The sequence below is a fragment of the Rhyacophila brunnea genome, unplaced genomic scaffold (genome assembly GCF_057557595.1).
Source record: "Rhyacophila brunnea isolate RB1 unplaced genomic scaffold, BYU_Rbru_1.0 scaffold_1, whole genome shotgun sequence".
Classification (NCBI taxonomy): domain Eukaryota; kingdom Metazoa; phylum Arthropoda; class Insecta; order Trichoptera; family Rhyacophilidae; genus Rhyacophila; species Rhyacophila brunnea.
Genome location: NW_028232751.1, coordinates 42930216 through 42945147, shown reverse-complemented (window position 1 = coordinate 42945147; position 14932 = coordinate 42930216). Strand labels below are relative to the sequence as shown.

General features: G+C 36.3%; 1 protein-coding gene across 1 annotated transcript in view; it reads right to left on the bottom strand.

Moving 5' to 3' along the window:
• The window catches only part of LOC147079806 (uncharacterized), a 38126-nt gene extending 23569 nt beyond the window's left edge, over positions 1-14557 (bottom strand). The window contains exon 1 of the mRNA XM_085945661.1: positions 12811-14557. Within this exon, the coding sequence (XP_085801787.1) occupies positions 12811-14557 (1747 nt within the window). The remainder of the gene's footprint in view (positions 1-12810) is intronic.
• Between the last annotated feature and the right edge of the window lie 375 nt (positions 14558-14932).

Sequence of the window (14932 nt, the reverse complement as noted above, 5' to 3'; positions counted from 1 at the left end):
ATTATTATTATTATTAACTATTCTCTTCTTCTCTCTTGTGAGGGTAATATTTGTTATAATGTAAATCTCATATTGTGGACTTCTTGAATTTAGATTTGTTATGTCCACAATGTTTTGTTTTCTTAAATAATTAAAATAATTAATCACCCCCAATAAAAAAAAATATTCGTTTTTAATGGTTCATTGGTCATTGATAAATTAAAATACTTACTTTAAAATGTAAATCGTCATTAAATTGCTCTTCTCGAATATGTATTATTGTCAAAATGTACCTAAGTATTTGGTTATAAATAGTTCACAGTTTAATTTGAAATTTCCCAGTGTTTACCTAAGTACCTATATAGTAAAGTAGGCCTATAATTATTCAAGCACAACTTATTTTGGTACTCTTAAGTCTGTTTACTGGAAGCCAGGCGGGAACAGCGGCAATTCGTTTTGCTGATTTCGGCAAAATTCATGAATTCAAGAATTATAACCTAACCTAACAAATAAACCAGTATATCGGCTATTTAAAAAAATGCCGCTGGCTTCCACCTACACACAAAATAGAAAAGAACACTTTTTTTTTAAATAAGTTCGCACGTAGGTACCTATTCTACTTTGTTGAATGCAGGTTTCCGAACCTACTTTGTCGGGATAACTAGAACCGATTGCGAAATCCATTTCGCAAAAATGAATGCTTTAGAAATGATAAGTACTTATATAAAATTAAGATAAATTAAATTGTTATCTAAATCTAAATCCATAGTGTGTATTAGTTCAAATAAATTTAATACAAACATTGTAAGCGCTGTATTAAATTAGAAATGGTTTTATTTGTGTAACTACGTGTATTCTCAGCGAGCCACGCAACCAGTGGGGGTCACTTAGACCCCAAGACAGCGAACGTAGGCCTTTCATTGTGAATTAAGTGAAAAGGGACGCACTTATGTATAAAACGATGCCATAAAAAGAGAAGCGAACAGGGTTCCTACTGTGCGTGGAATTCAAGAAAGAATTTCTTTGGACCCCCTCGTGGCTTCGAAAATTCAACTCTCACCACCTTACCAAAATATTAGTATAATATTCCAGAAAAAAAGGCAGTCACACACGTATATTTCATTGCACGCTGTGTTCCTGTTGCCTATATACACATGTAACAGCAGATCGATGCCGTGCGATAGGAAAGGTACCTAAGTTTAATTGTGGACATAATAAATTTAAAAGATTCCGAATGCGACACTGAATGCTTACACGATTAAGTAATGCGTTTACATGGGTATAAACTTATCGAAACTATTTCATTACTAACTCATTTATCATTAGGATCTTTTTGCCTTATCAAAATTATAATGTTAGCAATAACTACAGCCTGTGTCAGCGATGTTATACCTTTTTATTACACATTGAACCCGGCGTAAAAATTGTCACAGATAAATCGAAAAATGTCAAAACATATCTAATATCAAAATAGAAATTCCAACGCCGTTTTCCGCAATAGAAATTATCGTATTTTTTTTAATTGGCAAAATCAGTAGTGAAGTAATTTGTGAGTTAATAATTAATGAGTGGATAATTATTGAATCATCATTATCAGCCGGAGTTCATTTGTCGATGTACTGCTAAATGAAAGCCTCCCCTAGGTCCCTTCTTTTTCATATGGGTATTTGTACGCGTGGCAGGAAATTTGTACGTATGCAGTTTGTCGTATCACACTTCACCTTGAAATTTTATCGGAAATATAATATGGTCGAATGTTAAAGACCGTCCAACCACTTTGGGTCGTTTAGTACCTACCTACTGAGATAAAATCATATCAAAATAAAACACGGTACTTATTGGTTTACACTAGTTCACAGGAAGCCAGCGGCAAACAAATTTTGAAAATAGCCGATATACTAGATTATCTGTTAGGTTAGGTTAGGTAAGGACCTAATAAAATTGGAACATTATTGACTGCAATGGTCCACGAACAACGCGTATTTTTTTCATCTCGGTGCTATAGAGATTACCGTATAAGCTCACGGCAAACTGTGCTACGGTGAAATGTAATACTTACAATTTACATGTAACCATTTGTACGTAGCATACAAAACTGTCCGGGCAGGCAGGTTGGTGTGTAATTTTCGGTTAGGGTTTTTCCTTCCCGTAGTCAAATGTCTCCCGTTTTGAGGCACCAGTATTTCGTCTTTCGATCTTTTCCATTAGTTATAGGTAAAGTGCATTGTCCCAAGACACTCCATCTACATTACCCGTTGATGCTGCGTGGAGACTAAAGGTAGGATTTGCTGGTTTTAATAATTATATAATATTTTATAGAAGTACCTATATCAATAATTAGCATTTATTAGTATATTTCATTGAACCAACCAACGTTTCATCACCTTCGCGTAAATTTAATAAAGGACCGTATCTCGGATAAGTAGATACAGTATAATTATCTACAATGTCTATATTTTTAAAATGTCGTTTGTTTACACTTTACATGATATCTAATACTGCTAGTCTTTTGTGTTTGCGAATATAATCGGTACTTACTGAAAACAATTTTCCTTCGTCAGAAAAATTAAACCACATTAAAATTGGATTTACTTATTTAATTAATGATATACTTAACAAAAACTGCTGTCAGATTTGGTGGTTTATCCGCAACGCGTGCATTTATTAAACACTAGCTATAATATATTTTCCCGAACAACGGATATGTAGGTACTTATTGTTTAGTGATTAGCGATATTTTATGCATCTCAGGTTTAGGTTGATTCTAAATTTTCGAATAAAATTGACCGAAACTATAAGGCCTACTAAAAAATAGCAGAAAATCTTATCTCTTAATCCATTAACTGTCAACCGATACAACAGTCGATTGTCTAAATCTAAAAGGTAAGTAAGTAAGACCCGCCGTAATCGTTATCAAATATTTATTTTGAGGGTTGAAAGTTACCAAAAGGGAAAAGGAGATTTGATTTACCCCATCTCCACCTGTCATTTATAATATTATGCAGCCATTAAACTGAGGTAGTTGGACTGTATAGAAAAAGACACAACATCCCTGTGAGTCCTGTGACAGTGGTCAGAGGGGAGTGGAGTAGTTTCCTGGAGGTAGCCAAGATCCACAATGAGTATTGGCACCCATGATAATGATTAAAAATGATTTGTTATTTACTATGATCATTATTTAGTTTCACAAAATAATATAGGTACCTGATACTTATATTTTTTATGCTTGTCCGAATCGATAAACACGGTCTTTTACATGAGTTTTTTTTTATGTTTATTATTTATATGAAAAGAGCATCGGCGCAAATGTATATTATAATATAAGCCTGTCGCCACAGGGTTTGATAAATAGATGACATATTTTGAAATATGTACCCAAAGTCGAAATAATACAACGGGTTCCAGAAAAAAAAATATCACAAATAAATGAAATTGGTCGCCGATATCTCTTATTATGAAAACATTATTTATTAGTCTTGTGACTAATTAAATAAAACACTAAACACATAGCATTTTGCAAATAAAATATATATCTACTTGTACATTTATAAAACAGATATGTAATTTTGTTTATACTAAGGTATATCATTTCTAGGCATTTTACTGGATGACAAATTATCATTTCTGTATTACGCCAAGACATCGATGGCTAAAGTCAAAGCAGCTTACTATCGGGTCTTCTGGCTCACTGAAAGTAATTGGGGCCTGAAGTTCAGATCTCTTAGAATAGCTTACAATGCAATCTTTATGAGTATCACCGGCTATGCCATCAGCACGTGGTATCATAGATGTAAGGTATTGTCCATCCGGAAAATTCTTCGCAGCGGTCAATGCTCAGCATTACTTGCCCTCACTGAGGCTTATAAGACGACTTCTGCCGACGCGTTGCCTGTCCTTGCTGGAGAACTTCTATTAGACTTCTGAGGTCGGAGGTCTGCGAGCGGAGGTTGTCGGTTTCATAATATATCGCCACCCTCAGATCTTGGAATCATAGCGCCCGGTACGCTCGAAAAGTTATTGTACGCGATCTGGCGTATGACACTGCGATGCTTGCATGACTTGCAGGTCTTAATATGACGTGGTACATGGAGATAACCAGATTGACTCCAGACCATTAGACTTCTCAGTTCTTAACCAGACACGGTGGTTTTGCCTCCACGCTCTGTCAGCTTGGCCTAATGGAATCTCCGACTTGCTTATGTGGCGAATTACAGGATGCCGATCACATCCTCTGGCAGTGTCCCAATATGTCGGTTGAAAGGAAAGAGCTGCTCAAGTCGGTTCGAGCCTCAGTTGGACCAGTCGGTCATTGCGACTTGGTGTGTATGTGTATAACAGAAAATTTCTCAGCCTTTACAAAGTTTGCAGCATTTTACGGCGAGCGAGAAGGTCTTTTCTCATCGAGAATTGACCGTAATAAGTAGGAATCACGCACACTCTAGTGCATGCCAACCAAGGTCTTGGGATATTGCTACTGGGATACTTTCGGCATAACTTTGAAGAGCGCCCAACGTTCGTTACGCCATGGTATACGCCTGAATAACTAGTGTGGAGACGTGGCGGGTGTTAGAAGGAAAAGCAAGTATAATTTTATTTTTCATTTTAAAATAATTATTAACAGGTACAGAAATTTTCAATGACATTTCGTATTTAGGTACACATATAAAGCGTCTAGTTCCAAATCTCCCTAAAACGGTTTTTGAATTTTTTTAAGTCAGATACCTATGTATCAAGATGGATATTTTTGTTACCTGTATGCCAAAGATTAAACTTAAAAAACCGCCAAAAACCGTCAAACGTATGATAAAAAATTCGGATAAATTTTTCAAAACCCGCCAAAATGGTTGGATGTGCTTTTAAAATAGCCCTTAAATGGATAAGCCAAAATACTCTTTAGAATGAACGAATTAAAAAATAAATAGGTAGGTACATACAGTTCACAGATTTAATAGATAGGTATGAGTTTTTCTCATTGTTCTCAAAATTCCGTAAAATCGTTTTACTGGGTTTTGAAACTAACCGCTTCATATTTAAATTTTTCCTTCTCGTGGGTCGGTACAGTAACTACTAGGGAATCCAATCCCGAGCTAAAATTCTGATCCCGGATTTCGGGATTACAATTTGACAATCCCGGGATTGGCATTTTTTTCCATTGTTAATATATTTTTTTTATATTTACAAATAACATTGATAAGATCGGTCAAAAATAAATCTAGTATAATTTATAGATACTACCTATTTAAGACATTTATTGTTAATATTGTATATCTACGTTCAATCTTTGAAATACATAAGTTTAATGGAGTAAATAATATTGTAATATAAATAATAAAGTGAATTTAATATGAGATTGCTGTTTCTGATAGTAAAGCCTTAATGAATGGATTAGCGAGATTTAAAATAGTAAAGCAAATAATCATGGTGTACTTATGGCCTTTCCGCTTCATAAATCGTATTATTAGTCAGCCAAATATGACACTGCCGTAAAACGTATGAGATCATGGTCCAATTACTTTGTTAAAAGTGCGAAGCATTGTTTTTTTCCAATCTTTCACATTTTTATTAATTTATATGAAAAAATAAAAATGAATCAACTTACACATGGGTATAAACCAAACTTCATTCCAATTCAGTTTATTTCTAATGTAGTGATTTGTTATTAAAATTATTTTTTCTGTTATGTTTTTGTTTTTATTTTATTTTCCATAAAAATTGATAAAAAATCAATCCCGAAAGTTTCGGGATTATGTTTATCAATCCCGGGATTCATAGGTATCGAAAATAGCTCGGGATCCCGGGATTGGAATCCCTAGTACCTACCTACCTAATCGATAATAATATTGATTTCATTCTTAGACGCAGCAGCTCTAAGCATATTTTCTGTAGTAGTTGTTAACCTACATTTACTATGTACTTACCTACTAGGTATTAAATTTAAATATGTAGGTAGGTACGTTATAGATTTCATACCCAATAAACTGGTATGAAAATGCGTGTCCGAAATATTTTTTTTATGCAGTTGGGCATATCATAAGTTCATCCACGGAATACAAGGGAAAACAAAAGAAAATAATAAATTTGGGTAAGTAAATTAAAAATGTAATCATTATAGTAGGTATATATTTATTAATGTCATTGATATTTATACACAATTCTCGTAGATGCTAGGAAGTATAAAATCGTACCTATCAAAATCAAATATCAGATTAGTTATATTATTGAATATTATAGTATTTAAAGATTTGCAATAATCCGCAAACAACGCGTTTTTGTATCAATGCTATACGGCCATCTCTTTACAACAAGGCAGCTCACGGTGAAGTATTACACCAACATACAATTATTTACATGTAACCGTAAAAATGCGATAAAGTAGGTAATTCATTTCCGAAGTAAATATGGTGACAAGTAGGTACCTACTTATAGTCTTTCCTTCAAGCGCTTTATAGGATTTGATCATTCACATGTAGGTACCGAATGGTTGTTTTGTAGGATAGCACAGTATTATGGTAAAAAAGAACTGTTTTGTGTACAAATCCTTGTGTACAAATCAAACGCTCCGATGGGCCTAAACCCTGGGCAGCGTTTTCCTTTTTAGGACATTCCCAGAGTGTGTGGTTTGTTCTCTCCCCACGGATATGTTGAACGGGTAACAAGACCAAACTCATGGAGCCTCCCTGTGAAGCCACTGTGTCCAGCTAAGAATTGAATTCCAAAATCATTCATAATTCATAACGATTCCTCGGGAACCCCAAAAAACCGTGGCCATTAATATCCCAGCTGACAGCAAGTTTTCGTCTTCTTCGATGCAGTTTCATCAGCCGTTGTCCTGTCTGCCTGGATGCAAGTTTTGTCAACATTGACTAATTAACGCAAAAAAGTTTCCGCACTTCAAAAAAGATGCTCGGTGGATTCCAAGTGAGGAAGTGACGGTAGGAAGACCGAGATTGAATGATCTTGGCTCGATTTGGGATATAGCCCCATCGTCCAACGAAGAAGAAGAAAAGTAGATTCTGAAATAAAATATTTTAATACCAACCTATCGTGTTACTAAATAAAGTCTGACAGTTGCATTTTGCAAAATGCCCCAAGTCGGTAGATACATAATTATACAAGTCTTTTTTCTGTCAGTATATGTATATTATAATATATTATACCTACATATATGTGAGGTAGGGTATACGCGTGGGTAATATATTATTAAGAACAGTATCGGAGTCTTGTTAAAGGATATAAAATAAAATAATGAAATGAGCATACTTAGCGTTGGCCGACACTAACACAAGAAAATTTAACACGAACACATAAACACGAATAAATCGGCTCCGTATGAATGAAAATAATCGATGAATGAACTGTGAGTGTAGCGGAAAAGGAGAGACTTATTTACGCTGCTGCCTATCTCACAACGGACCCAGAAAATTATATCAAATGTTATTGAAGGAAACAGGTCCGAGTAACATAAAATGTATTTTATCTTTTAACATGTAATTAATTACATGAATGAATTCATAATAATTATTAAACTCACTTTCTCAAAGGAGAGCAATTTGACATAAAAAAATATTGAATTCTTTATAAGTATATTTAAGAATAAAAGCCCCACCAAAAATAGTTGTTACTTGACACACTTTTAGGACACAAACCAACCGCCCCGCACCAGCGTTATAATCAAGTATATCACGAGGCTCCACGTTTAGTTGTGAAGCATCTACAGTTTTTTTTCTGCCTGGTAGTATCTCAGGACTCATGTGTGTTTTGGCTGAGCTACATGACTTTAAGATAAGCATTGCCTTTCGGTATATATTTCATTCTGTACTTGTCCGTCACATGAAAATGTTTCACAATATATTCTAACCCAATAATTAATTCATGCCTAATCATCCATTATGCTTTTTACCCCTCAACTCCCTTAGTTTTTCAGGTCTCACATTTCAAAAGTTATAAGTGCCCGAACACACAAATGGACAACCAAGTCGGAAGATGCGAGAAATATTTCTTTATGGGGTTAATGAAAACTCCAATCAACCCTTATATCGTCCACGCAAGAGATCGACGGATGATACGGTATGCACAAGGGTGAAGAAAGGCTCAATGTGTCATCGTAGAGAGGGAATGTCCAGGTCAAAGGCTCCCGTATTATATGGAGGGATCTAATTGCCAGGTATATCGTCACTCGAGTTCGACGTTTTTGTAAGAAAAAAATTACTTGTTTGAATCATTTATTACATACAAAATTGTATAGTTTTGATAGGAATTGTCATAATTTATTAATTTACGTGTCTATTCTGAATACCCTACCACATAAATCAACTTCTTCCAACATTATATATTTGGGTTGTAGTATTTTTGTATGAAAATAATGGAACGTATTCGAAGTTTATATAAAAATTTGTGAGTAATCCTTTTAGCTATCCCATTTATGGCTACATGTAAATTGTACGTATTATATTTCACAGTAATCCAGTTCGCCGTGAGCTTTCTTATCAGATGACCGTATACTATACGGTCATCTCTACAGCACCAAGATGAAAAAAAAATTCGGTACTGTTCGGTTAAAGCGGATACAGCGGAAAACGCATTTTGAAAATAGCCGATAAACTGGATTATTTGTTAGGTTAACCTAACCAAACCTAACCTAACCTAACCTAACATAACCCAACCTAACCTAACCTAAATTAACCCAAACTAACAAATAATCCAGTTTATCGGCTATTTTCAAAATGCGTTTTCCGCTGTATCCGCTTTAACCGAACAGTACCAAAAATTCGCCTTGTTCGTGGAGCATTGCACACAATAATGTTCCTTCAAGAATAAAAACCTAACCTAACCTAACAAATAATCCAGTATATCGGCTATTTTAAAAAAATTGTTTGCTGCTGGCTTCTTGTAAACCGACAAGACCCGTGTTTTATTTAGACATGAATTTTATCTCAGTACTATACGACCCAAAGAGGTTGGACGGTCTTTAATATACGACTATATATTTCCGATACAATATTTCACGGTGAAATGTGATACGGCGAACTGCATACGTACAAATTTTCTGACATGTTTAGACTCTTATTTCCATACAATAATTTTAGCAAAATTATAAAGTTTCATAGATTTTATTGAATACAAATGTATAGATACTTAAGTATATTGATATTTTTATTATCGCAACACTTGTGCGTCATGTCATTTTATAGATATACATGTCACGGCATTTCTGAGCAAGATTAAAATAATAAAAATTTGTAATATATTGAAAATATTAAAATTCACTTGTTAGAATTGCATATTTTAGATATAAAAATTGGAAACTTTACAATATTATGATATGTGGCATTCGTCGATTGTTGAAAAGACATGAAATATGGCAGATGCATAAATATTTCATTTTATTAACAAAAAATATTTTTAAAACAGAAATTAAATTTGCATACAATTTGACATGGGAATTTTAATGTTTGCGTTGGAATATGAAAATAATGACAGTTAGGGACAGGTTCACTTATTATTATGACTTAATTTGATTGGCCATTTTTCTCGGCGGGATGTCAACAGAATAAAATAACTTGCGAGGAGCGTTTTATGCCTTAAGTGATCAGAAAGCAGCGTGAAATTATGTGGAATTTTGTATTTTATTGTTATTTCAGTTGATATTAAGTACCGATGGAACGTGTGGAATATTTCATTAGGTACATTTTTCTTATTGATTTCAAAATAATAATATACCCAGTGGAATTTATATTGTAACAGCTAGGTACATAATTTGTCTTATGGTCACTTCGTTAAGGGAGGGAGTGCTGTGTGAAAGTCGAAAATGAAGAATAATTATTTGGGATATCTTTAGAGGAAATTCGCCGACATAATCATTATGATAATAATATCTTCTCTTAGAATTAGAAATTAACATTATTAATGACCACATAAAATAATATTGTCATAGAACAAATTAATAAAATAATAGACATGTGAAAGCTATCGCCATGGACCATGGTTTTGGAGCAAGGTATTTTTATAACGGCCAGGCCATAAAACCCAAATATAACAAAGCATAGGTACTGGCAGCCCTCATTATTGAATATACGTTAAATTTACGTGACAAACTTTAATGCATATTATTATCATACAGACTTAATTATTGAAAATAACATATTATTTAAAACGTGTTTAAGTTTATTCCATATTTCTCCACATTCGACAATCGTAGCCTGTTATACCACACCTAGTAGAAGTAGAGTAAGACAGTTTCCATTAATTTTGTATTCCCTGAGTATTCTTGTAAAGGTAGACGTGTTAAAATTGGGAATAAAAAAGAAAATGTCTTATTCAAATTATTATTTTGTCAATACACGCATTGTGATACATTATATCTTGGGCGGCGCGGAGAGACTAGTAGCTTTGGGTAGCCTCCAGGGAAGGTGACGCAGATGAGAGCGTTGGCGCACTGGAGCGACCATGTGATGGAGCCGACTGAGGACAGCTTTCACTCTGGCTTTAGAGAAGCAGAGAATCGAGAGAAGTGGTAAGTCTTAGTTTACTCAAAAGATAAAAAAATCCAAGATGGTCATCTTTAGCCATGAAGGAACGACCGAGAAGAATGCAAAAACCACCAATCCAAAATGCACAAAAATCTTCATTTATTTTTCAACTTGCACACAACAATTCCGCCCTTAATATAGATAGGTATACCAACGAATTTGAACTAGGTAATGAAATTAATTTGATTTTTGTATTCTTTCTAATTATTGTTTTTGTAAAAATGTATTATGTGTACACGCGTATAGATAAATAATTATTATACAATGGCATAATGTGCATGGTAAAAGCGACTTTCAGTTGTAGTGATATCGTTTGCTAGCATTGAAAAAGCTATCACAGCAAATCCAATACATCTACGAATCGCCTATAGTGCCACTATGGCCCGCAGACGGGGGGGGGGGGCTGACAGGGCTCTGGCCTGGGGGCCCGGCGTGGCAAGTTGGTCAGTTAAATGAGAAAAACACACACCACAAATTTGCTCTAATAAAAAAAGTCGCCTGCTGCGCTATTTTCCTTAATGATTATTAATATTTCAAAATAATATGTCGCTGTGCGATGTAATTTGATGTGATATGATGACTGATATGTAATTAAATGATAATTCACTTTTATTTTATAGGTAATTATTTTTAGTGTGCTTCCAGACTCAGACTTACAAAATGGCTTTTTATCCAATATGGTGAAGGATTCCATATTACTTGGGTACCACAAATAAAAGAAGATCACGATCAGTGCTTCATAATATGCTGAGTGCCGACAACTCAATAAAACAATCGCTTTATTTAAAAATCGTTAAAAATACACGAAATAACCTTAACCCTGGTGTTCCCTGGAAACCACTTGGGGAACACTACTGTAGAAAATCGGATTGCCCTTAACTTCTCATCTCGAATCTTCGAAAATTCTCATCCAGTACCTAAATTAGTTGAGATTATTACATTAAAGTGGACAAAACCGGCTTTGGTCACTATTACATGGTATTATTCCGTTTCAATTTATTTGATACTCCTTATTGTAAATAGGTATAAAAATAACTAAAATTTATTGAATTTTAATAATTGAAGGTCACTTTAATTAATATTATGTTATTATTATTATTAAACTGGCGCTAGGGGCCGTTCAGGTCCATGGCCGACTGCACAACGTTTTTCCAGGCATCTCTGTCCAGCGCTCTCTCTTCCCAGTTGACTATCCCCAGCCTTTCCGCATCCCTTTGAATGTTGTCCGCCCATCTCCGTCGAGGGCGGCCAAGAGGTCGAGTGCCAGCTGGTGTGCCTTTGTAAATCCTATAGAGAGTTCTAGATCGTTCAGATCGTACAACGTGGCCCGCCCATCTGAGCCTTCTTGACCTCAGAATATTAGTGATTCTAGGTTGGTATCGGTCGAAAAGCTCAGCGTTTGTGCGGATGCGCCACCGGTGGTTCTCATTGACGGGTCCAAGTATTCTCCGGAGGATTCTGTTTTCAAACACTTGGAGCGCCTTTTCTTGTTTTTCTGTTAAACCCCACGTTTCACATCCATACATGACGATTGGCTTGATGACCACGTTATACACCCGGAATTTCGTTTTGATGGACAGCATTTTGGACCTGAACAGACGACTCAGCGCGAAGTACGCTGCATTTCCACTTCTCAGTCGGTCAGAGAGCTCTAGGGACATTTCATTTTTAGAGGTAATGTTGGAGCCCAAGTACTTGAAGAGAGAGGTTCTCTCGAACGAGGAGTTTCTTATTCCAATGTTTCCAGAGGGTTCAATGCCTCTTGTCATTTTCAAATACTTGGTCTTTCCCACATTTACTCGTAGGTTCAACCTTTTCGCTGTGTCCTCCAGAGGAGTAAAAATATCTCTGACTTCTTCTTCAGATTCTCCGAGCACCACCAAATCATCTGCGTAGCCCAATATTTTATGGGACCCATTCAGGGTAACTCCACCTTCTGCTTTCAGAGCTTCTCTAACGGCTTTCTCTAAAGCTAAGTTGAACAGCATTGGTGATAAGGAGTCGCCTTGTTTTAGTCCTGCTGTCACCTTAAAAGATTCTGATATACTACCTTGCATATGAATTCTACTTCTGGATCCGTCCATGCATACTTTTATTATATTTATAAGTTTTGACGGTATTTCAAATTCTTTCAATATATTCCAGAGAGCTTCTCTATCAATAGAGTCATATGCGGTTTTAAAATCTACAAAGAGACAGTGTACATCTTGGGCGTATTCCCATTTCTTTTCAAAGATTTGGCGCAGTGTAAAGATTTGATCGGTAGTACTGCGGTTTCGTCTAAAGCCGCATTGGTAGTCACCAAGAATGTTTTCGGCATATGGTAGAATTCTTTCGAGAATAATGTTCGACAGAACTTTGTATGCAGTAGGAAGAAGAGAGATGCCACGGTAGTTTGCACAGTTGAGTTTGTCCCCTTTCTTGAAGATAGGACAGACCAGTGATTCTTTCCATTCTTCAGGAATCTTTTCTTCCTCCCATATTTGTTGCAGTAGCTCAAGCATGGCACTAAGAAAGGTTTCTCCTCCATGCTTGAGAAGCTCCGATGGAATATTATCGTTTCCTGCCGATTTGTTATTCTTTAAATAACTCAGTGCTCCCATCAACTCTGCCTTATTTGGTGGCGGTATAAGAGGTTCTGCTGTCGCGATTTCTGGCGATTCCAAAGGTTCATCTGGTACAGAGCGTTGAAGTAAGTTTTCAAAATGGGACTTCCATACGTTTAGCACTTGCTCTTTGTTTGCCACTATCTGACCCTGTTGATCTTTGATTTGTAGCGTGCTAGGTTGAAAGCCTCTTTTTTCAAAGCTCACTTTCGAGAAGAATGATCGAGTTTTATTTCGTTTTGCTTCTTCTTCCATCTGCTCAAAATTACTTTTGATGAAGCTTCGTTTGCACTTTCTCAGATGCTTTCGGACATTTTTGCACGTCTCGCTATATCGTTTCTGTGCTTCTTCGCTCTGCGTATTTTTCAGATAGAGCGCTCTTTCTGCTCTTCTCTCCTCCACCATTTGTCGGCAAGTGTCGTCGTACCAAGGGCACTTTACTTTCTTGGGTGCCAGTCCTATCGAGACTTCCGCAGCTTTTACCATTCCTTCTTTTAGTCTCTTCCACCTCTCATCGATACTCCAGGCTTCTCCTTCGGTGAGTTTTCCGATTTGGTTTTTTAACTCTTTTCTGTAGCTATCTCTTCCGTTTGGAGTTGTCAGCTTTTCTATATGGTACTTCACTCTCGTCTTCGCATTTGCGTGGGCTGTCTTTTTAAGTTTTTCCCTAAAGGTTGCTATCGATAAGTTGTGGTCCGTATCACAGTCAGCGCCTCTGTAGCTTCGAATGTTTTCAATAGCTTTATGGTGTCGTCTATCAATTAGAAAATGGTCAATCTGGTTAAAGGTCTTCCTGTCCCTTGAATTCCAAGTCACTTTATGTATATTTTTACGAGGGAAAGTGGTACTTCGGGCGATTAAGTTTTTGGCGCTGCAGAAGAGAGCCACTTTTTTACCATTTTCGTTAGAATGATCATGTAGGCTCTCTTTTCCAATAAAGGGTCTGAATACAGCTTCCTTCCCTATTTTCGCATTGAAGTCTCCTAGCACACATTTGATATCATGTCCCGGTAGCCTGTCAAAAGTCGCTTCAAGGAGATCATAGAAATTATCCTTTTCGGCCTCTTCTGAAGTCTCTGTCGGGGCATGTACATTCACAAGTGATATATTAAACCATCTTCCTTTGATTCTGAGCACACATATGCGCTCGTTTACGGGTTCAAAAGAAAGTATAGCATCTGCTACTTCTCTGGCGACCACAAAACCTGTTCCAAAAACATGTTTCCCCTCTGTGTTTCCGCTATAGTAGATAACATGCTGTCCGACTATAAGTTCTCCGCTATCCGGCCAACGGGTTTCCTGGATGGCGGTAATTTGGACCTTATATTTTGACAGTTCTTCCACTAGGTTTTGAGCTGCGCCAGCTCGGTATAGGCTGAGTACGTTCCAAAATCCTATTCGTAGTCCATTTTTCGGTCCGGGTCGTCTAGAAGCGGTTGCCATATGTCCGAGGCATTGTGTAGTATTAGTAACCTTTGGTGATTTCACGGGAGAGAGTGGTTAACCCTCTGCCCAACCCCCAACCTGGAGGGCCAGGTCTGTTGGTCCGCGGGAGATATTTTATTTTTCTCCTACCCTTGATTAGGGCATTCTCCTATCCGCCACCTGGAGACGCGCTCTCTAGGGGTTACAGACTCCCCCGAGAGATTAATATTATGGGTTGGTAATATAGGTAGGTACTAAGCAGGAATCTTTTAGCTTCTTTGTAGGTATATGCATTATTGCAAAATGCCGAATAAGTTTTTGAATGATTTGTATGTTCCTACTTATTTACTTCCGTAATATTTATTCAGTACCTAAGTACCTATTGTATTAAAT